The sequence below is a fragment of the Harpia harpyja genome, chromosome W (assembly GCF_026419915.1).
Source record: "Harpia harpyja isolate bHarHar1 chromosome W, bHarHar1 primary haplotype, whole genome shotgun sequence".
Classification (NCBI taxonomy): domain Eukaryota; kingdom Metazoa; phylum Chordata; class Aves; order Accipitriformes; family Accipitridae; genus Harpia; species Harpia harpyja.
In genome coordinates this window covers 30,477,956-30,500,462 of record NC_068968.1, presented here as the reverse complement: position 1 = coordinate 30,500,462, position 22,507 = coordinate 30,477,956, and the positions used below count along the sequence as shown (strand labels likewise).

At 42.8% G+C, this 22,507-nt stretch overlaps 1 protein-coding gene across 1 annotated transcript in view; it reads left to right on the top strand.

Annotated features, from left to right (window-relative positions):
* Positions 1 to 22,472, top strand: part of LOC128136266 (zinc finger protein 462-like) — a 40,304-nt gene extending 17,832 nt beyond the window's left edge. Inside the window, exons 3-6 of the mRNA XM_052775518.1 lie at positions 4,486 to 4,747; positions 7,958 to 8,094; positions 16,571 to 16,794; positions 20,528 to 22,472. Of these exons, the coding sequence (XP_052631478.1) occupies positions 4,486 to 4,747; positions 7,958 to 8,094; positions 16,571 to 16,794; positions 20,528 to 20,716 (812 nt within the window). The 3' untranslated portion in view covers positions 20,717 to 22,472. The remainder of the gene's footprint in view (positions 1 to 4,485; positions 4,748 to 7,957; positions 8,095 to 16,570; positions 16,795 to 20,527) is intronic.
* The last annotated feature ends 35 nt before the right edge of the window (positions 22,473 to 22,507 follow it).

Below are 22,507 nucleotides of genomic sequence, written 5' to 3'. Positions count from 1 at the left end.
CAAAGGTTTTACTGAAGTCCAGGGAAACAAAATCCAAAGCCTTTCCCTCATCCACTAAGCAGATCACCTTGGCATAGAAGGAGATCAGGTTAGTCAAGCAGGCCCTGCCTTTCATAAACCCGTGCTGACTGGGCCTGATCACCTGGTTGTCCTGTACATACCATGTGATGGTGCTCAAGATGATCTGCTCCATAACCTTCCCTGGCACTGGGGTCCGACTGACAGGCCTGTAGTTCCCTGCATCCTTCTTCCAAAAACTGAAAACACAATACAAACATAATTTACACTTAGCAAAATATAGCAATTGCAGTACACACAGTTCAGTCACAGTACCAATGTGATTCCCATTACCGGTCTCTATAATATGACCACCGTCATGACAATGGGCGTCCCCAATCGCCAGGAAGGAATATATGGGTTGAAGCTAGCTCAAGGCTGTTGCTCTCTTCAACAGTCTTTTGCTAGTTGTTTAATTTTTATATTTTATGTTGGGATGAGCCATGTATTCACTCCCCCCATGTCAGTCTGGCTAACTAAGAGAGACATTTAAACCCTTTTTATGTACTGGGGATAAACATTTACACCACCAGTTGTTCCACTCAACTGACATAGCTGTTTATCTAAAACAAAGGCCACCCTCCTGTCCCCTTTATATTGAGATAAAGTCAGCTTCTTTGCATTATTCTCTGAGCTTCATGGGCACATCACCCTTGCCCAACTCCTCTGAGCCTTCTTCCATTGTAGAGGTTTATTGGTCAGTCACACACACACTTCGAGCATGTTCCAAGGTCATCCTCAAGGCCATTACCACTGCAAACTGATTGGAGCATCCAGTCTCTTTGCAAGTTGCAGCTTCTCCTGTGGAGGGATTCTGAGAAGTGGCTTATCTCCTACTTCTTGCTGTGATGTTACAGGATCTGTCAGTAAATGAACTCCATCATTTATTTTTTGCTCTTAATTCATCATACGCTGGGGCATCAACTGTCCAAGGAATTCAGTGTTCCTTCTACTGTTGATTTGCTGGCCACTGACTAACAAGCTGAACTAATCCTGGTCTGGAGCCTGAACCAGTATGTGCCGACTGGGTAAGAGCCAGGACCCATTTTTGCCACATAGCAGTGGTTGCTCTTCCCCCTGTGGGTTTTGAATCCCTGAACATAAAATTCAGGACCAGCAGTCTGGGGCATAACCACAGTGCCTGCTCTGTGCCTAATACTTCAGTGGCACTCAGAACACCTCCGTATGTAGCCAGGACTTCTTATTCTGGAGGGATATAATTATTTTCTACCCCTTTGTAACTCTGGCTCCAGAATCCCAATGGCCACCCTCCCATCTCGAGGGGCTCATTGCCACAAGTTCTATATGATGCTGTTTTTTCCTTCACTGGTATATAACAAATGTTTTACATCACTACCTTCCCAGATAAGTCCTAATGCCGTCACATGGGCTATTTCCTCATTGATCTGCTCAAAATCTTGCTGCTGTTCCTCTGCCTGTTCAAACTGACTCTCTCCAGGTTACTTGATATAAAGATTTAGTCAATTGGCTATAACCAGGGATGTGCATACATCAAAACTCAGGGGTTTTTTGCATGATGAGGGCAGTGTGTGCTAGGGCATAATACTGTTGAGGTACCCAGATAGCCCAATAGATTCAGTTATCCCCATTTGCTGCCAAGCCAGTGGTGAGGTTCCTATAATGCACTAAATTCATTTCAGCTACCCAAACAGTATGTTGCCTGGAGGTCAGAGCAGGCGGAACCAATGGTTTAACTGAGCTCTGACCTTTGCCTTGCACTTGCAATTCCTTGACTCACAGTGCTAGATATCTAATGGTTTTTTTTTCATCCCACTCAGTCATATTCTCCCCCTTTTCCTTCAGGACCATCCATGAGTCCTAGTGTGTAGGGCAGTAGTGTGGAAAATTACCATATCTTCCTGATGTTTTTTCCAAGGTCAACCAGACCATTGGACTTTAGACTTTACCAACAATGCTCTTCCAAGTACAGTACATATAGGTCACTCATTGATCAACAGGGCATCCTACCGAGCTGTCAGGTGATACCAGAAGGGCATTAATAACTCTGTCTAACCATCAGAGTTATTGGGCAATGGTATCAGTGGCCACAGCCTTATTGGGGTCCCTCTCCCCTTGCCTGTGAACACATTCCATCAACCCAAGCAACTGCAGTCAATTACCTCTTTCTTCCCAGTCCCTCCACGGGGATATTTATTTTTTGAGATCAGCAAGATCAGACCATTTCTTAACATATCCCTCCATCAGCTGATCCCCAAATCCACCCCCATTACATAGGGCAGTGTTTACAAGTGGCATAGGACCCAAACCCCCAAGAACTTTGCTCTGTTGAGCTATCAGCTGTATCCCACCTCCTCTGGTTTCCCAGCACCTCCATAGCCACTGCAAGGGAGTTTCCTGAGGGTGTTGGCTGTAAGTTTCCCACACAGCCTTAATCTTGCTCTGAGTAAAGGGCCTGTTGAGTGATCACGTTCTGGGGAACAATGCCCCTGTTTGCATAGGTCTACTTAATTACAGTAACTAGGGACTGCCTGATAGGCTTCTGTTATTAATTCATCATTAGAGTCCCAAATATCATCATCCCAGGTTTCAGGATCCCAGTCCCGTCAATGGCAGTCACACCAGACATTTTGTGCTCACTGACTGTTCCTGTAGTGGCTCAGTGCATAGTCTTTAATCTGGCTAATTAGTGCCACTAGCTACTAAAGTCTGATTAAGACTCTCCCTTTCGCACTGAGCATTTATTACTGCTTCCTTTAGCAAACCATTACTCTGGGAGACAATGTCAGCTTGATTTGCAACCTCTGTTGCAAATATTTTTGGAGCTCCACTTGAAGCCTACCTACAACATGTGCTGGCATACCTTCACAGAAAGCAGCACATCTCTCGCCTAGTGTTTTATATGTATCCTCTCCTCCCTGCAAGGCCCAGGCTAATTTTCTTGGAGTCTATACTGGGAGGTGGTCCAGGTTCCAGGCAACTAGAACACGGGCTTGAAGCAAGCACCATCCCATCTTCTCCCAATCATCTTCCCATCCCAGTACCATTCTCTTGGGTCCCTTTGGACCCTTCTTTTCCCAACTATTAGGTGTTCACACTCACCCCCAAACACATAACGGGCCCACCATTCACACCACAGTACACCACCACAAAGTCCCAATAGCAGAATGAAGGCTCCTTCTGGAGACTCAAAATCATTCCAATTATTCCAGATCCAGTCCATGACAGTTCCTGGTGTTGCCCACATTCTCTGCTAATTACTGTCATGGGCAAAACAGTTTAAAGTTGGGGAATTTTGCTTGTGTTTGTTAATTTATTGCCAACTAGCACAAACCTCCCATCACTGATTTGGACATTGAGAAAAAAAGACAATTAGACAAACACATAAACACCTATCCTCTCCCCTTCCCAGTCTCATCTTCCCTTACGTTCACAAGTTATGCTCAGTCTGTCAAAATTCCTCTAATAAGGAAATTGGTGGTATAGGAGATTGAGGTGATATGTGTAATAGTTTCTGCCTCGTGTGCCTGCTCCAGCATGGGTTGCCCACAGGCTGCATTCCCTTTAGAGGTGTACGTACCACCACACGCACACAAAGTGCCTCTCCAGCCTCTATGGCAGTGAGAAAAGAAAGCAGCCATTTTACTCTTTTGAAGACAGATGAAGTCCACACACTGAGTGCTGTACAGGCCTGTTTGCCTTTTGTTTCTCTTTACTAATTGGTTAGAATGGATGGTATTAATTTCCAACAAGTATGTGTTTTAGAGAATTCATACATATGCAGCCTCAGGGAATTATACTTTGGAAATGAAGCACCCATCAAAACACAAGGTGGCTGGTACACTTTGTATTCTGACTTTTTTTTTAACCATCTTTTGTTTTCCTTTTCAAAAAGCTTAAGAAAAGAGCCTTTTGTTATCTTTTCAGGAATGTCACACTGAAATTCATCTGTGCTTTGTCTGCTTTCATTTGTACCATTCATGGGCAGTTGTGAATTATATAGGACAAAGTAGCTGAATTCCTAACTTCCACATTCAAATCAATGTATTGGGAAACTTCCAAGACTCCCCTCCCCTTTTTTTAATAAAGTATTCTAGTTTTCAGTTTGTGTGCTGAAACATATCTAGTCTGTGGGTTTTTTAAATATCATTAAAATGGTGTGACAGCCTTCTGTTGTGTTTTATAAGGGGGAGGGAAATATTGTATCCATTTCCTTTTTCTTTCTGTCTTTAATAGGTTACTCTCATATATTTATCCCTCCCCAGATCAGATTTAAAAAGCCTAATCTCAACTGACCACCTTTTATATTGTAGAATACAAATCAGGTTAGATGAAGAAATGGTAATCCTTTTATCTCTTCAGAAAGCTGCCTGCTGGAGCAGGTCTGGAATCTTTTTAAATTTCACTGACCCGCCTGGAATGACAACTTCTTTCTCTCTTTTTTTATAGACTCTTCATACTCAGAACCTCCTGATGTTCAGCAACAGTTGAACCACTACCAGTCTGCAGCTCTGGCCTGGAACAATAACATCAGCCGAATCCCACTTTCTGGGAGTGCTGCAGGAGTGGAAAAAACAGAAGCCATCCTTAACTGTGAATTTTGTGAATTCTCCTCGGGTTACATACAGAGCATTCGACGTCATTACCGTGACAAGCACGGAGGGAAGAAACTCTTCAAGTGCAAAGATTGTTCCTTTTATACAGGCTTTAAGTAAGTATTGTGCAAAACAAATAAACTGAACTTCTAATGGGATTTTTTTAGCACTTCAAAAGACTTCTGAAATCTTTGTGAGAACTGGCTGTAGCTAAGAGACACATGCCCGATGGTGACCAGGGAGTGAAACATAGGAAATGCCATACCAGATCACAGCAGCATCCATGTAATTATTTTTCTTCATTCCTACAACAGCCTGTAACATCTGCTGAAGAGAAAAGCATGAGAAACACTTGCAGTAGGCTGTACTCACTACAGTAAATAGTACAAGGAGTGGGGTTCCCCCCCCCCAATTTGTAATTAGATGCTAGTCCTCACCATCAAGTATGAGTTTTCTCTCCAAAAATAAGGCATATTTTTTGAACAATTAGCATGAAGCATGGGGCAGTTAAATGTTCTAGGTAGGTTATAGAATTTCTATTCCCTCTATGAAGAAAGCTCTCATAATCCCTACCCCCCACCCCCCCGCAATTTACCTGGCTGAAATATAAAGCATATTCCAAAGTGACTGATAGCATATAGAAACATTTCAGCAAATCCAATTAAACATTGCAAAATTTAAAGTTTCAGGGGGTGTGGGCGTGTGTGTTTAGCCATGTTCCCTAAGGAAAAAAAGGTTTATGCAGTTGTGCTGTTTCTCAGTTTCCTTCTGATATTTTGAACCCTCAGTCATAGCCCCCTTAGCTGACATTCAAGGTCTCAAAGCTATTATGTCCTTAGGAGATTTGTAAAAATAGATAGCGTGGTTGGGTAAAGGAGAGAGGTTCTGTTGAAGAATTGTGCTCAACCTTTCCTATTAGAATCATAGAATATCCTGAGTTGGAAGGGACCCATGAGGATCATCGAATCCAACTCCTGACTCCACACAGGGCAACCTAAAAGTTAAACCATATATCTAAGAGCATTGTTCAACCACTTCTTGAACACCAATGGGCTTGGGGCCATGACCACTTCCCTGGGGAGCTTGTTCCAGTGCTTGATCACCCTCTCAGTGAAGAACTTCTTCCTAATATCCAATCTGAACTTCCCCTGACGCAGCTTTAAGCTATTCCCTTGCATCCTATCACTGGACACAGTGAGAAGAGATCAGCACCTCCCTCTCCGTTCCCCCTCATGAGGAAGTTATAGACAGCAATGAGGTCACCCCTCAGTCTCCACTTCTTTAAGCTGAACAAACCTAGTATGCTCAGCCTCTCCTCATAAATCATGACCTCTAGTCCTTTCACCATCTTTGTTGCCCTCCTTTGCACACATTCTAATATTTTTATATTATTCTTATATTGTGGACCCCAAAACTGCACACAGTATTCGAGATGAGGCTGCACCAATGCTGAGTATAATAGGACAATCACTTCTTTCGACTGGTTAGCTATACTGTGCTCAATGCACCCCAGGATACAGTTGGCCCTTTTGGCTGCCAGGGCACATTGTTGACTCATATTGAGCTTACCATCAACCAAAACCCCCAGATCCCTTTCTGCAGGGCTGCACTCCAGCCTCTTGTCCCCCAATCTATACATACATGCAAGATTACACCGTCCCAGGTGCAGAATCTGGCATTTGTCCTTTTTAAATTTCATACGTTTGGTGATTGCCCAGAGGGAATCAACAGTTGCTCCTAATTTAGTATCATTGGCAAATTTACTTAGTGTGCACTCAACTCCCGTGTCCAGGTCATTGATAAAAACACTGAGGAGAACTGGCCCTAAAATTGAGCCCTGGGGAACTCCACTAGTGACTGGCTACCAGCCAGATGTTACCCCATTTACTACAATTCTTTGAGCCTGACCCTTCAGCCAATTGTTCACCCATTGTATTGTGTACATGTCTAGCTGTATGCTGGACATTAGACACGAGAGACCTCATACAAGAGCAGCCTCAAGTTATACATCCATAAGGGATCAGGCTTTGTTGCTTCAGCTCCTTGCCGGTTACATGGCATAACTTGCTGTTTAATTCCAGATTACTATTACTATTGCTGCTACAGATTATTATTTTTTAAGCGTTTCCAACTCTTGACAGGTCCAATGTATCTTTTCACATTTTCCTATTGCCCTTTTCTCCTACCAGGATTAAACAAAATTGCCTTAAATCAAGCTGTAATTACATATGTTCATAGTTACATAGAGAGTTGTGTTCTTTATTGTGGTGTCTCAAACTTTCTGGGATTAAGTCTTTCCTCTTTAAATGTACAACATATACACATGAGCTCTCTTTAAAAAAAACAACATCCAGCCACCATAGAGAATTAAACACACAAAAGCATCCACTGAAGTTGATAAAAACTCACCTATTGGCTTCAATGACCATTGGATCAGGCCCAAAGCCAGTTGTGTTAGTAAGTTGTTTTGCGTTCAAGCTAACAGACTTGGAGAACTTTCAAAGGGGCTTTAAATTCTGTAATTTAATGCAGCCAGCAGCTTCGCTCTTGCAAGCTTTAGCACTATCCCAGGAAAAAAAATGACCTAATTCCCCCAAGTTTACAAACACCTCTCATTTTAGTACTTGACCTTGTGGCTTGATAGGTGCATAGTTAATTTCCTCTGCATGTATGTCTCTTGTATCTTTTAAGTATGCAGCTAATGGTATGAGATTTGTTGTGTAAAAGTACTGTTCATTTGTGGAGTATTCTCAGTCTTGCATTGTCAGGTCCTCATAATTGAGGCTTTCAAACTTATCAACTTGGTGTCAAACTTACTGTAAGTGCAAGTCTATTTCATATCTCGAATCTGAACATTTCAGCTGTTGTGGGGCTAGTCCTACAAAGAGAGAGGTTGTTGAGGATTTTTTTTTTTCCCCATCAGAAATAAGTTTTTTTTCACCCTTCAAAGTCTAAGGACAATTGAAAGAATTTTACTCAACTTGCTAAAATATCTCTCTTTGTCAAAGGCAAGCAAATAATGAGCACAAAAGTTGGAAATACTTTTGCCATCTTAACAATAGCAACATGACTATAGAGCAATCACTGCAAAAGAATATCTTGTGCAAAATGTGTGTTCAGTTACTTAGGGATATGAGCCTGCAAATACCTATGCTCATGTGATATCCATGTGAGTAGTCCTGCTGAAATGCCATGTGGCTTTATGAAGAGAAGGCTGAGTGGTATCTGTACCATTTTATACAACACTTCTGTAATAGAGCTGTGACACTTCAGCATTCCATACACACCTCTTCTGACTGCTTCCATGTTTCCTTCCCATTTCACAGATCTGCTTTTACTATGCACGTGGAAGCTGGACATTCGGCAGTTCCTGAGGAAGGACCCAAAGACCTTCGTTGTCCTCTTTGCCTATATCACACCAAATATAAACATAACATGATTGATCATATAGTTCTGCACAGAGGTAAAGATGTCCCTGTATATATCTATATCTCACAAAGAGAATGTTGAACAGAACACCACTCTTTCAGATTGATCCATTAAGTTTTTTTCTCTGTATGTGAGCTCAGATATGTTGTATAGATCAGGCCTAAGTACATCTTACTTCTTTTCTGTGAAATATAAAATTTACCAATGTAGAAGTGGACAGATTTAACATTCTTTTTAAGCTTTTCCTCTAGAGAGGTCAACAGTCGTCAAGTGCGTATTTAGAAAGAGTTAGACTAATTTACAACTCAGACCTAGACCAAGGTTGTTTCCTATGTATGTGTTTCTAAAGTGCTTGCTATCATAAATACTGTGGTAGGATGTATCAATTAACTCTCGAAGCTTAAAAATATCCCTTGACTGCTTGATTGAAATTTCTTTCTTCCTAACATCTTCCTCACCCGTTTTTAGGAACAAGACAAAAATTATAATGTTCCCCCCCCCCGTTTTTTGGTTTTTTTTTTTTCTTTTAATCCAGCTAAAAGCAGGATTAGGGATTCTTATTAACTACAGGCAAGCTCAGAAGAGACATCTTTTGTGGTGCTCTGGGCTGAGATTCCTGCTGTTGTGGGTGAACCCCAGTGGGCAGCTAAGTCCCACACAGCTGCTCGCTCACTCTCCCTCCAGTGGGATGGGGGGGAGAATCAGAAGGGTAAAAGTGAGAAAACTTCTGGGTTGAGATAAAGACAGTTTAATAGGTAAAGCAAAAGCCACGCATGCAAGCAAAGCAAAATAAGGAATTCATTCACTACTTCCCATCGACAGGCAGATGTTTAGAGCCATCTCCAGGAAAGCAGGGCTTCATCTTGCATAATGGATACTTGGGAAGACAAACACCATCACTCCAAACGTCCCCCCCCTTCCTTCTTCTTCCCAAAGCTGAGCGTGATGTCATATGGTCTGGAATATCCCTTTGGTCAGTTGGGGTCAGCTGTCCCAGCTGTGTCCCCTCCCAACTTCTTGTGCACCCCCAGTCTACTCGATGGTGGGGTGGTATGAGAGGCAGAAAAGGCCTTGACTCTGTGTAAGCACTGCTCAGCAATAGCTAAAACATCCCTGTATTGTCAACACTGTTTTCAGCACAAATCCAAAACACAGCCCCATATAACCTACTATGAAGAAAATTAACTCCATCCCAGCCAGACCGAGTACACCTGCCCACAGTTATCACACTTAATGCTTGTAGGTCTGTTGCCTGTCAAAATTCAAACCTGTGTGTTGGGATAGTATTCTGCCTGCTTGCAGGTTGGGCAGAGTTTTTGAGTATTGTACTGCTGGTGAGCAAGCACATTCCACATGCCATCTTTTTCTTGGAGGAGCTTCTGGTGTTGCAACCAGTGTCATAATCCCTTGTAGCAAACCACTTTTCAATGCTGGTTATTTAAGGACCTTCCTATACCAAAGCAGTGAAGTAGATGTATATCATTCAAACTTCTTTCTGCTGTAAAGGCTATTTTGAAGGAGCATTTGAGAAAAAAGGCTAAGGACTGTTCAAGGACCCAAAAGGCATATAACAAAGCTGTCTTAGTAAGTGTAAGGGTTCAAGAGTTGCTTTTACTTAGGTGCAAGCTTGTCCTTGAAGGTATCATAGTATTGTATTTTGTCCAGCTTTAGGGCATGCTCCAGGATTACTCCTCTGGAGAAAAGGTGGGTTTGGAAGGCGGGGGGGGGGGGGGCAGGGCAGGGAACAGAAACCCTGGGGCTCCAAATACTGGCTTAGGCACATCTTGTGAGATAGTGTTCTCTGGTTTGTGGTTGTGCCCAAGATCAAGCGGAGAAGGTCTGACAGTTCAAATGAAAACAGAGAGAGGGAGATCTTGCTGGGCCTAGTTAGGCAAACTTCCAGCAAAAGTAGACAATGCTAAGAATTTTGAGATGCAACAGTGGAGTAGCACTTCATGGGTTCAAGCAGTTATGCTGGCTTTACAGAGCTGTTTCTGACCAAATCTTAGGAAGCAGGGGTGGTTACCCGCTGAATATGTGACACCGGATCTGTTCTTTTTTATAGCTGTAGCTTCAGTTGCACAAAGCACCCTTGAGCCCTTGTGCTGCTGAAACAAAACTGTAGTAGGAAGGGATGTGATTATACATTCACTAGAGTGTTGGGGGAGGTAAAACAGAATAAAGGCTTTAATGCAAATGAAAATTTAGCCTTTAAAGAGTTTTATAGGCTCCTGAGGGAAGGGCAAGGATTTTTCTCAGGCATGCAGCACCCAGACTAAAGGAATGAAGGTCCTTTCCTAAAATTTTTCTTTCTGGTGTATATATCCAGATTAAAACCTATTGTTGTATCTAATTGGGGCAGCTAAAGCAGAGGATTTTGATGGGGTTTAATGTACACAGGAAGAAGATGCTGCTGTGCGGACAGGACTGAGGGATGTTGCACAGTCTCAGATAGCCTTCCTTACTTGTAGCCATTTGGATTGATAAAACAAGGAGAGTCTCAAGCTGTGGTCTAAGCACATTTGTTCTCTAGGTAGAGGAAGCAGTACATTGTATAAAGTCAGAAGATTGAAGGTTTTGATCCATTTTCTGTATTATCTTCTCTCCTGTGCAAAAATCCCTCCAGCAAAGTGAGAAAACAGTTATAGATCTTTAACTTGCATTATAGCTTTCAAAATGGTGGCATCCCAAGTCCCTGATTTGGCAGCATGCAGTTGAAATGAAGACTCTTTGCCTCTTAGTGAATAAGTTGATTCTTACTGACCTAAAACATTATTAAGTGTTATGGCCCGCAGGATGTTGCCAGCTTGCCACTGAGAGCCTTCTGTCATGTGTCACCTACTCTGCTCAATCAGTTCCTCAGAGTGTTTTAACTTTGATTCATAGAATCATAGAAAAGTCTACATTAGAAGGGGCTTCTAGAGATCATCTGGTCCAACCATCTCTTGGAAGCAGGACCTTAGATTAGGTTATCCAGGGCCCTATCAAGCCAAGTCTTGAATGTTTCCAGCAAGGGAGATTCCATTTCTTCTCTGGATAACCTATTCGAATGTTTTTTTTCATGGTGAAGAATTTTCTTACATCAGATGGAATTGCCCCTGAAGCAACTTGTGCCCATTGCCTCTTGTCCTGTCACCACACATCCTTATGAAGGGAGTACCTCCATCTTCTCTATAACTACCTTTTAGGGATTCATTTGCCTTCATTGTTATGAAGGCACACTGCTGTCTCATATTCAGCTTGCTGCACAACAGGATCCCCAAGTACTTTACAGCAGAGTTCCACCCCAGCCAGTTAGAGCCCAGCCTGTATTGCTGCTTGGGATTATTCTGTTCAAGGTGCAGGACTCGACATTTATCTTTGTTAAACCTCAATCAATTCTTGTTGACCCAGTCTTACAGCCAATCGAGGTCTCTGTAAGGTTGCTCTTCCTTCTGGTGTATCTACCTCTCCCCCCAGTTTGGTGTCATCTGCAAGTTTGGTGAGGGTGTATTCAATACTGTCATACGGATAATTTATAAAGATATTGAATTGTACTGGACCCAGAATCAACCTCTGAGGATGTTATGGATGCACGCACACTCAAATCCAACAGGTGTTAAAGCTCAGATTTATTCTTCAGTAAAAGTTAGTTACAGGCTCAATGGTGTAAGGGGAATTAGTACTACACAGGCGACTTAAGAATCCTTGAGATTTAAAAGTGATGACTCAAAATGCGCATATCACTCACCTAAAAGATGAGGGCTCTCTCCCTTAAGGAGTTACCTTGGGCGGTGCCCCAACCCAAGGGGGAGTCCCCGACTGCAGACCTGCTGCTCCGAGGAGGACTGATTCCAACATGTCCTCCGGCGGGACCCCATTTATACCCTTGTCGAATCTGATCTGTGGTCATTTTAATCCCTATTGGCCAAGAAGGTCACCTCAGTGTACCTGGCACGTCTCGATTGGCCAGTTCAACTTTCAACCTGTGGCCTCCAGGGTTTAGGTTTTTTTTCCTCTTCTCCCTGCCTGGAGAAGTTTCGTTTCCGGCTGGGGGGATGGGGAGTGTACTGCAACAACTCCACTCATGACTAGCTGCCAGTCTGACTTTTCTTACTTCAAAAGGTGGTAGTTAATGGCTCAGTTTAGCCAGTTTTCTACCCATCTTGTAGTCCATCTTTCCAGTCCAAATCTTGCCAGCTTGTTGTCCTGGTTTTGGCTGGGACAGAGTTAATTTTCTTTCTAGTAGCTGGTATAGTGTTATGTTTTGGGTTCAGTATGAGAAGAATGTTGAGAACACACTGATGTTTTCAGTTGTTGCTAAGTAGCGTTTAGACTAAGTGTGGTGGTTTAACCCCAGCCAGCAACTAAGCACCACGCAGCCGCTCACTCGCTGCCCCCCCCACCCAGTGGGATGGGGGAGAGAATCGGAAGGAAAAAGGTAAAACTCGTGGGTTGAGATAAGAACAGTTTAATAGGACAGAAAGGAAGAAACTAATGATAATAATAACAATAATAAAATGACAATAATAATAAAAGGTTTGGAATATACAAAACAAGTGATGCACAATGCAATTGCTCACCACTCGCCGACTGATGCCCAGTTCATTCCCGAGCAGCGATCCCCCCCAGGCCAACTCCCCCCAGTTTATATACTAGGCATGACGCCACATGGTATGGAATACCCCATTGGCCAGTTTGGGTCAGCTGCCCTGGCTGTGTCCCCTCCCAACTTCTTGTGCCCCTCCAGCCTTCTTGCTGGCTGGGCATGAGAAGCTGAAATATCCTTGACTTTAGACTAAACATTACTTAGCAACAACTGAAAACATCAGTGTTATCAACATTCTCCAGCAAGAAGGCTGGAGGGGCACAAGAAGTTGGGAGGGGACACAGCCAGGGCAGCTGACCCAAACTGGCCAAAAGGGCATTCCATACCATGTGGCGTCATGCCTAGTATATAAACTGGGGGGAGTTGGCCTGGGGGGGATCGCTGCTCGGGAATGAACTGGGCATCAGTCGGCGAGTGGTGAGCAATTGCATTGTGCATCACTTGTTTTGTATATTCCAAACCTTTTATTATTATTGTCATTTTATTATTGTTATTATTATCATTAGTTTCTTCCTTTCTGTCCTATTAAACTGTTCTTATCTCAACCCACGAGTTTTACTTTTTTTCCCGATTCTCTCCCCCATCCCACTGGGTGGGGGGGGAAGTGAGTGAGCGGCTGCGTGGTGCTTAGTTGCTGGCTGGGGTTAATCCACGACACTTGTAAACAAGGGTGTTATTGGAGACCGTGTCAAAGACCATGCTAAAAATCAAGGTAAATGATGTCCACAGTTTTCCTCTCTTCCACTGAGCAAGTTATTTCATCATAGAAGGCAGTCCGGTTGGTCAAGCACAATTCATCCTTTGTGGGCTGAGGCAAGGAGTGAGTATGGAAATTACAAAGTCAGTAGCTACTTTACAGGCAAACAACGAGTAGAGATTTGGCTCTTGAGTTCCTCTTGGCTTTCATAACAGGCAAATCTTGTGAGCTCTTGAAAGTTCCATAATGGAGACTGAACTCCTGCTCCATGCCCAGCAGAGCTGTTGGCCTTTCATTTAGTCCAGGAAGTGCAATTAGTTTTTATTATCCTTTCCAGCAAATTTTCCCATCATGAAATGTCTTAATATTTTTCCAGCACTGAACGCAACCCACCAAGATCAATAATAGGGCTCCTTGTTTATAATCCCCAAAGCATTTGTTTTTTAGTAAATTTTTTTTTCTTGGTATAAATAATTGTTTTGTCCTTCCATTTCATAGAATTGTCATCTGTTTCTCCGGAATAGACTTTCATATATAAGGGCTTTAGAGTGTTAACGCTTTTTTTTTTCCATGTTGTGAGCAAAACATATGCCTGCTTTGACTTTACATACTATAAATATTTAGTACATTAATTGCTTTTCTATTTAATCTCAGATGTGTATTACAAATAGCCCAAATGTTTCAGTCTAAAGCAGTGATTAAATTTCTTCAGAGATGATGCGGGGGGGGGGGGGGGGGGGCAGCAGAGGTCCCTTTAGTCATTTTGCTAAACTGTTCCACAGCATGTCATGTTTTTTACAGTGCATACATGGTAGCCTTTGTGGGCACTGCTGAACTTTAATGAAATTTGTGTACAGAAGCCAAAGCTAAGTTTCACAGTTTCTGCGTAGGACTTACCATTTGTTGCAATTTTGCCAGTTGCTCAGATACAATAAGTGTATAAATGAGTAGCCAAATACGGGGCGGGGGGGTGATGAGAGACAGCTATTAAAGTGGCCAGAGATTATTAGAGCATCACCTTGCTAAATATGATGTTTTAAATTCAAATCACTTCTTTGAAATTTTGAAGTTAATTGTTTGGATAAAGCTCACTGACATGAATACATGCACATTTAAGTTTTAAGTCATTACTGTCATGAAGCAGCAAGGGCCAGCTGCTCCCCAGGGTCCAGGGAGTAGAGGAGGATAACATGGACAGTAGGGGTGGAGCCTTGCTGGCCAGAGCCCAGCCCCACAGTACCTGAGCAAGGCAAGCAGGACAGATCCAGAGGTGATGGTCAGGTTCTACCAAGAGTCCAGATCATCAGGCAAATTTGCAGCAATGATACAGATCCAAGAACAAGCCAGGAAGTTAAACCACAGGTCAGAACCAGATCCAGTGATTGCCAAGCAGGTCCATGGTGATAAGGCAAGTCCAAGATCAGGATGGGAAGTCAGTCTATGTTGTGTTGCCTGTGATTTGGCAGGTGTGTGTGTGGGTGATTGTCAGTGAGATGATGGGTTTTACTGTTATTAATTAGGATGGTGCATTACTCCAAAGTGGTGGATAAAACCTTTTATACCATCCCCTGCTTTAGTGTTTTTTAAAATATGTGTCATGTGCTAGAGAAAAATCTAATTTTTAAATCCTTTAAATAGTGTTTCTCTTTTAAAAACTTTTTGTTGGAATTTTTTTCACTTTTAAAAACAAGTTACCTTATTTCAGTGAATTAAATTGCACAGAGCTGTAAATACCTTGTAAAATATTCTTGTTATGCATTCAAAATCACAGCTTTAATTCCTGTTATCTCTTAGAGCATGTGCACCCCTGTCCCTTTTCCCACTGGACCCTGAATGGACACAATTTAGCATTTTTTTGCAATAACTTCTTTAGCTGGCAAGGAACCACAAGTTTTCAGGGTCTCACCCAGATATAGCTTTGGGGGAAACTTTCACTTTTTAAAGTGCACAAAGAGAAAGTTCTGAGGTAGGAAAAATTCCATGTTCAAAAAAAAGGGGAGGAGAACAAACTGAGGAGGGTGGAATATTTAGATGGGCTGTGGAAAATTAGGCTCATGAGCAGTGGGGGTTATGCATTGGCCAAAGACAAATGGATGAATTCTGTAGCTCTTGCCTCCCTATAAATTATAAGAGATGTGTCAATGCACACAAGTCCCCTACCCTTCATGTTTACCCTCTAAGTATCAGGCCTGGGATTATTTTTGTTTGTTTGTTTGTTTGAAGATATCATTAATAATGATCTTCATGAGGAAGATCAAACTCTTCCTTTAATCTGCAGTCCATAAGGAATAATAGTACTACATTTCAGTGGTCTACTTCAAAAGGACAGTTGAGTAACAAAAGCTGTAGTGAAGATCTTCTGGTGACCCTCTGCTGAAAGGTCAAATTTGGGATTTCCTCTGCATCCACCACAGTGGATGAATGTTGCACACATCAGGATTCTGGCTCTATAGAAAGACTGAAATTAATTGTGCTGCCCTATTAAAAGTGTGTGTTTTGCATGAGAGGAAGGAAGTAGAGAGTTTAAGAACTCAGTGAGAGCATTTTCAATACGTGCTTGTAGCATATTCAGAATTGTGGGAAGCATGAAATTAAGTATGTGTGGATTTTTAATCTTAACTATTAAAAAGCTAAGGGTGTATTGAAAGTTTCTGCCCCTGGCTGATCTCTGCACAACCACCTTCAGGAGAAGATACTGCTGCACACAACCTCTCACTCCCACAGTGAGTAGCATTAAATGTGATGGTGGGAATACCGGCTCTGATAATCAGAAGCTGGGAGGGTGATGTATTGGGAATCACCTTACGTGCTCCCTGTTTATTACAGTTCTAGCACATTTTACTGGCTTCTGTCATGTATTGAACCAGAATGGAGTTTGGTCTGACTGATTTATGTCTGCTTTTATATTCCTAGGCTCTGCTACTCTGTCTCACAAATCTGCCCCAACACTCTTATCTGCCCCAAATCTCTCCTTCCTATCCTGTTCACCTAATGAGTGGTTGCATTTGCAAAGACATCTGCATTTGTAGTCATGTAGGATTAACTCTGTGTAGAAAGGGAATTTTCTTGTATTTCTTTGTTGGTCCAGTTTTAGCTCGGTAGATGGATTGCATACACAAATAGCAGATCCTGTTTCTTGTGTGGGTGGTATGTTACAAGCTGTTGACACATTGCCTGATGGTTTTTATTTCTTAAAACTTAATAAACATTCCCCTCTCCCCACAGAAGAGCGGGTTGTTCCCATTGAAGTTTGCCGTTCCAAACTGTCAAAATACTTGCAGGGAGTTGTTTTCCGCTGTGATAAGTGTACCTTTACCTGCTCCAGTGATGAGAGTTTGCAGCAACACATAGAGAAGCACAATGAACTTAAACCTTACAAATGTCAACTCTGCTACTATGAGACCAAACACACAGAGGAACTGGACACTCATCTTCGAGATGAGCACAAGGTAACATCCAAAGGGATTTAATTTGTAACAATCTACTTCTTGCAACTGCTATATCTAGTTTATTTGCGTGTCCACTCTGAATAGCCAACCCGCATTTTTTTTTCCAAAATTTGGAGAAGGCTCCTGTGCTGGACTTCAATTTCTCTCAAGTTCTGTATTTTTTCAGAAATTCAATATTGTGGGTTTCTAAAGCTGTTGAGATTGACCAGAATTCACTGACTAGTGAATGTAGACAATAACTATCTGGAAAAAGCATTTGTATATATAGTGAGATTTTTTTTTTTTTTTTTAAGTTATGAAACATTAAGGCTGTGTGATTCAGATACTCTAAGACACAGGAGCTTCCAAAGTCTAAGATTGCTCTGGCAACTTGGGCAAAGTGACATGCCATACATATTTTAATAACACAAGTCAGTACATTCCAGTTTACATTTAACGAGGGAAAGATAGAAGCTTGTTATACTTACAGCTTAAGTTAAGGCTGCTTTGGTGTTTGTGTGGAACCTTCTGAGTGAAGACCTGATCCATGCTTGGAGAAGTCACTAGAAAGCTTTCCACAGACTTCTGTCTGCTTTGGTTTCTGTAGTTCTCAGCCGTGTTGCTGTGAGAGTAGCAAAATTCTAGAACTGAAGCATATTTACAGAGTATTTTTTTTGTCAGTTTGTGGGGAGGGAACTCATTGAATCCAACTATCAGGAGCTGAGCTGCCTGATTCTCACTAAAAACTTGTTCACACTTTGTTGACTGAACAACATTTTGAGGCGCCCCCCCCCCCCCCCAAAAAAAATTGACAAAATGAATGTCAAAAGTACCAGCAAAATTTTTTGCATTTTAAAAATTAACACTGTGAACTTATGTTGGCTTGGTATGCTTGTGTCCCTTGATTGCTCCTTAGTGCAATTTGAGAATCTTTCTACATTTTAACTGGTATCTGAGCTGTTACAGCACATCTCCCGGTGACCACAGCAAGGGTCCTAGGAGATCAAAGAAGCACTATTCCCCACCCCTCTGACTGAGTGCATCAGGCTGGGAAGATTTTCTCTCTACTTGGGTCTCCCTTCTCTCCAATAAAAACCTGAAGTGATTACTGCCAGTAGTAAGGGTTATTTTCCCCCATCTTGCCTTAATAATTTCTAAATGTTAGCTGGCTAATTTGTGCCCACTCTCTGGGCTCAGGTGCATGATTGGCTTGCTGCATCTTAAAGAGTTTCTGTGCATGAGCTGAGTCACAGTAAGTGCCATGCATGTGGCCGCCTTTGCTTAAATCTAGTAGGTAACTTGTTAAGTCAGAGCACCTCAACACAGCTGTCAGCTCTAGGAACATGATACTAACACACTGCTGTATTTAGGGTAGTTTGCTATTTGCTGATATGCCACTGTGTGGTGGGTTGATCTTGGCTGGCAGGGAGAGGCCCACCCAGTCACTCTCTCACTCCCACTCCTCAAACAGGACAGGGGGAGTGTTGTGGGTGAACCCCAGTGGGCAGCTAAACCCCACACAGCCTCTTGCTCACTCTCCCCGCAGTGGGATGCGGGGGAGAATCAGAAGGGTAAAAGTGAGAAAATTTGTGAGTTGAGATAAAGACAGTTTAATAGGTAAAGCAAAAGCCGTGCACTCAAGCAAAGCAAAATAAGGAATTCATTCACTACTTCCCATCAGCAGGCAGGTGTTCAGCCATCTCCAGGAAAGCAGGGCTCCATCATGCGTAATGGTTGCTTGGAAAGACAATTGCCATCACTCCAAATGTCCCCCCCCTTCCTTCTTCTTCCCAAAGCTTTTATTGCTAAGCATGACCTCATATGGTGTGGGATATCCCTTTGGTCAGCTGGGGTCAGCTGTCCCAGCTGTGTCCCCTCCCAACTTCTTGTGCACCCCCAGCCTACTCGCTGGTGGGGCAGTGTGAAAAGCAGAAAAGGCCTTGACTCTGTGTAAGCATTGCTCAGCAATAACTAAAACATCCCTGTTTTATCAACACTTTTCAGCACAAATCCAAAACATAGCCCCATACTAGCTACTATGAAGAAAATTATTTCTGTCCCAGGCAAAACTAGTACAGGGAGAAAATATGATGAAAAAGTTCATGGGTCAAGATAAAGACATGGAGATCACTTACCAATTAGTCAGGGGCAAAACAGACTTGACTTGGGGAAAATTAAGTTAATTTATTGACAATTAAAATAGAGTTGGATGGTGAGAAACAAAGACAACCTTCAACAACTTCCCCCCCACCCCAGCCAATTTTTCCCAAGCTCAACTTCACTCCTTCTTTCCCAACTCCTCTACCTTCTCCCCCCACCCCGAGTGGCGGAAGGGATATCGGGAATGGGGGTTGCAGTCATTTCATAACAGTTCCTCTCTGCCACTCCTTCCTCCTCACACTTTTCCTCAGCTCCAGTATAGGGTCCTTCCCACAGGGCACACAGTCCTTCACAAACTGCTCCAGCATGGATCCTCTCCACAGGTTGCAGTTCCTGTCAGGAGAACCTGCTTCTGCGTGGGCTCTCCATGGGCCGCAGTTCCTTCAGGGAATATCTACCTGCTCTGGTGTGGTCCTCTCCACAGGCTGCAGGGAAATCTCTGCTCTGGTGCCTGGAGCACCTCCTCCCCCTCCTTCTTCTCTGGCCTTGGTGTCTGCAGGGTTGTTTCTCACACTTTTTTCCTCACTCCTCAGACTGCCATGTAGTGTTTTACCCTTAAATGTGTTATCATAGAGGCACCACTGGCTTCACTGATTGGCTCAGCTTTAGCTAGCCATGGGTCCGTTGCGGAGCTGGCTAGAATTGGCTCTGTCTGGCACAGGGCAGCTCCTGATCTCTTCTCACAATGTGTACTGTCTTAAGTTATTGTCATGGTTTATCCCAGCCAAAACCAGCAGTTATATGCTTGTATTGGGTGGACGTGGCAAGGTTTTTGTAGCGGGGGGGGGGGGGCTGCAGGGGAGGCCTCTGTGGAGGGGGTTCACGGGCTGCCCTGTGTCAGACAGAGATGGTTCCAGCCAGCTCAGTAATGGACCCACCACTGGCCAAAGCTGAGCCCATGAGTGAAGCTGGTGGTGCCTCTGTGAAAACATATTTAAAAAAGGGCAGTAAATGACAGAGACGGTAGGTGGGAATGCAGAGACAACAAGGAAACTGAGACGAGGAGGGAATCGGAGGAAACAACAGAGGAGTAGGAGGTGCTCCGTGGTGGAACAGATACTCTCAAAGGGACTCCAGTCCATGGAAAACCAACACCAGGGCAGCTACTCCCCCATTCCATGCCCCCCACCCCCAAATATCCATAAGAACAGTTGATGACTTGGGCTCTGCCTGTCGAAGTGGTCACTCAGGTCCCATCTTTACACACATGAAGCTGAATAAAGCATTCACAAAGGATTTTTCTGCAGTGATGGTGTGCAATAGTGATGCTTGACCCTATCAGTTTTACACTCCCATGAGAGGGGGGATACAACAGAGTGCTTAGCATTGCTTTGATTTTTTACTTTCAATACCTCAAAATGAGGGAAGCTTCTCAAATAATAGGATCATTTTGAGAAGCAAAATGGAGAAATTCAGTATAAAAAAGGAAAGAAGAATCATTAACAGTGAATGTAATTGTGTTTGAAGGGAAACGAGTATTAATTTGACTAGGTGCCTGATAAATTTCCCATTTCAGCCTATAGCCTTGTTGGTGGGTTGTTTTTTTCAATAGTTGATGATGGTGTTTATTGTTGACAAAACCATTTCTTTTAAGGTGAGTCGTAATTTTGAGCTGGTTGGACGGGTTAACTTGGATCAGCTGGAACAAATGAAGGGGAAAAGAGAGGGCTCCAGCAGCGATGATGAAGAAAAAGAGTTAAGCCGCAAGACTGAAGAGAGAGGTCAGTATAGTTGCTTTTTCTTTTATGCTGGATACTGTAATGGACTGTCACGGATGGAGTGATGCACTTCACTCGTAAGAGAGAAGTAGCAATATGTTTACTGATATAAAACAGCAATTTAACAAAGTTTGATATTAAATGCAACAGTGGTTTAACAAGATTTGATGGCAAAGTTCACTTGATAATTTACTGCATAGAGGACAGGGTCAGACAAAACTGTCAGGGAGACCCTCCCATTGAGTCATGAGGTTCAGAAAGGACCCCCTTGAGTTCTAAACTCCTTCTCAGAGAGGAGTTTAGGTGTGACTGGATCCAGACTTGGTCAACGGTTTATGCCTAAAGCATTATATATGCGCAATCAATCCTTTATATCACTTAGTTAGGATTTCAAAGTTTGTCATGCTATTAATCACTTACCGAGAAACTGTTGTGATAAGGAATCTCTCAACCTCGAGGAGTAACCTTGAGAGCTCAACGGGCCTTGGGCTGTCCACTATTTATGGAGTAAGATAATTGACTCATAGTCATATTTACATACCGACTACAGATGTTAGTTTCTTCCACATTTGGCTTGAGTTGGACATTGACCAGCACTGTGGTTAGGCGGGCGCATTGTTCAAATTAGCCCTTGGCTACTGTGTTGTTATCTGTCTCCCCTGAATCCACATGACCAGACGCATCCATTAGGACCACCACTGGTGGTTATCATCACTTGAGCAGGGTTACGGGAAATACAGGTCAGGTTGGGGGTGGGGGGGGAGCACACCGCCACATGAACCCTGACATTTCCATCAAGCAAGATCAACTGTTGACTCAACATCAGATTCCTTAAGTCGTGGAAGCTTGTCAGTATGGGCAAAATGGAGCTTTTGTCAAGACACTTCCTGGAGGAATTTTGTGTTTCTAATGCTTATGACAAGATTTCTGTTTAAGAAAACCAAATCATGCTCCAAAAAAAAATGTTATGAGAAAATACTGGCAACATCTGTGACTGTGCAGATGACATCTATGAGGGCTTAGAAAAATACGTAAGTGTAGTATTTTAGTGGGCTGTCAGATTATTCTGTGTTGGTAACCCATGTTCAGCTTTGCTGCTCCACGTTATACCAGTGAGGGATATAGTTCAGTGGCCAAGCTTATTTTGGGGCTATTGTCTGCCCAGTGCTTACAAAGCATTCCTTCCCTCCTCTCTGTGAGAGCTTACCCTTTTGCCATCACTTTGGTCAGCAACTCTGAAGCCAGGGTAGTTCCATTCCTTATATTCAAATCACTGTTCCAACTGTGCACTTTACATTTGTGCCTAAATTCACATCTATGAATAATCCCACTGAGTTCAGTAAGTCTTATTCATGTGTTTATTGTTCAGATGGTTAGCTGAGCAGGGATAAAGAAAGGTAGTTCTTGGTGAATTGGACTGGGGGGGGGGGTGTTTTAGTGTTTGTTTGGGGGTTTTTTGCCTTTAATATTAAAATCATTTTAGTGCAAATATCTGGTCCTGACTGGAATACTCCAAGTATTCTCACAATCTGCTCTATAGTGCATGACTTCATCAATCGAATGCAATATGTTTGCAATTCTCGTTCAACAGTAAAAGGAGCTTGATTTGAACTAATAACTGCAGTAAGCCTTGTCATACCTAATCATCAGGTTCCAGGAGTCATCCAACCTCCTGATGCTGACTGCATTCTGCCAAGTTTCTATGTACTTATAACTAAAAGCATGCTGCCATGTTTACCTTTTTCCTTCTGAAATTTCAGTTTTCAATTGAAAACTCATTTCAATTTCATTCAAGAGTTGTTCACTGTCCTGGTTTCGGCTGGGATAGAGTTAATTTTCTTTCTAGTAGCTGGTAT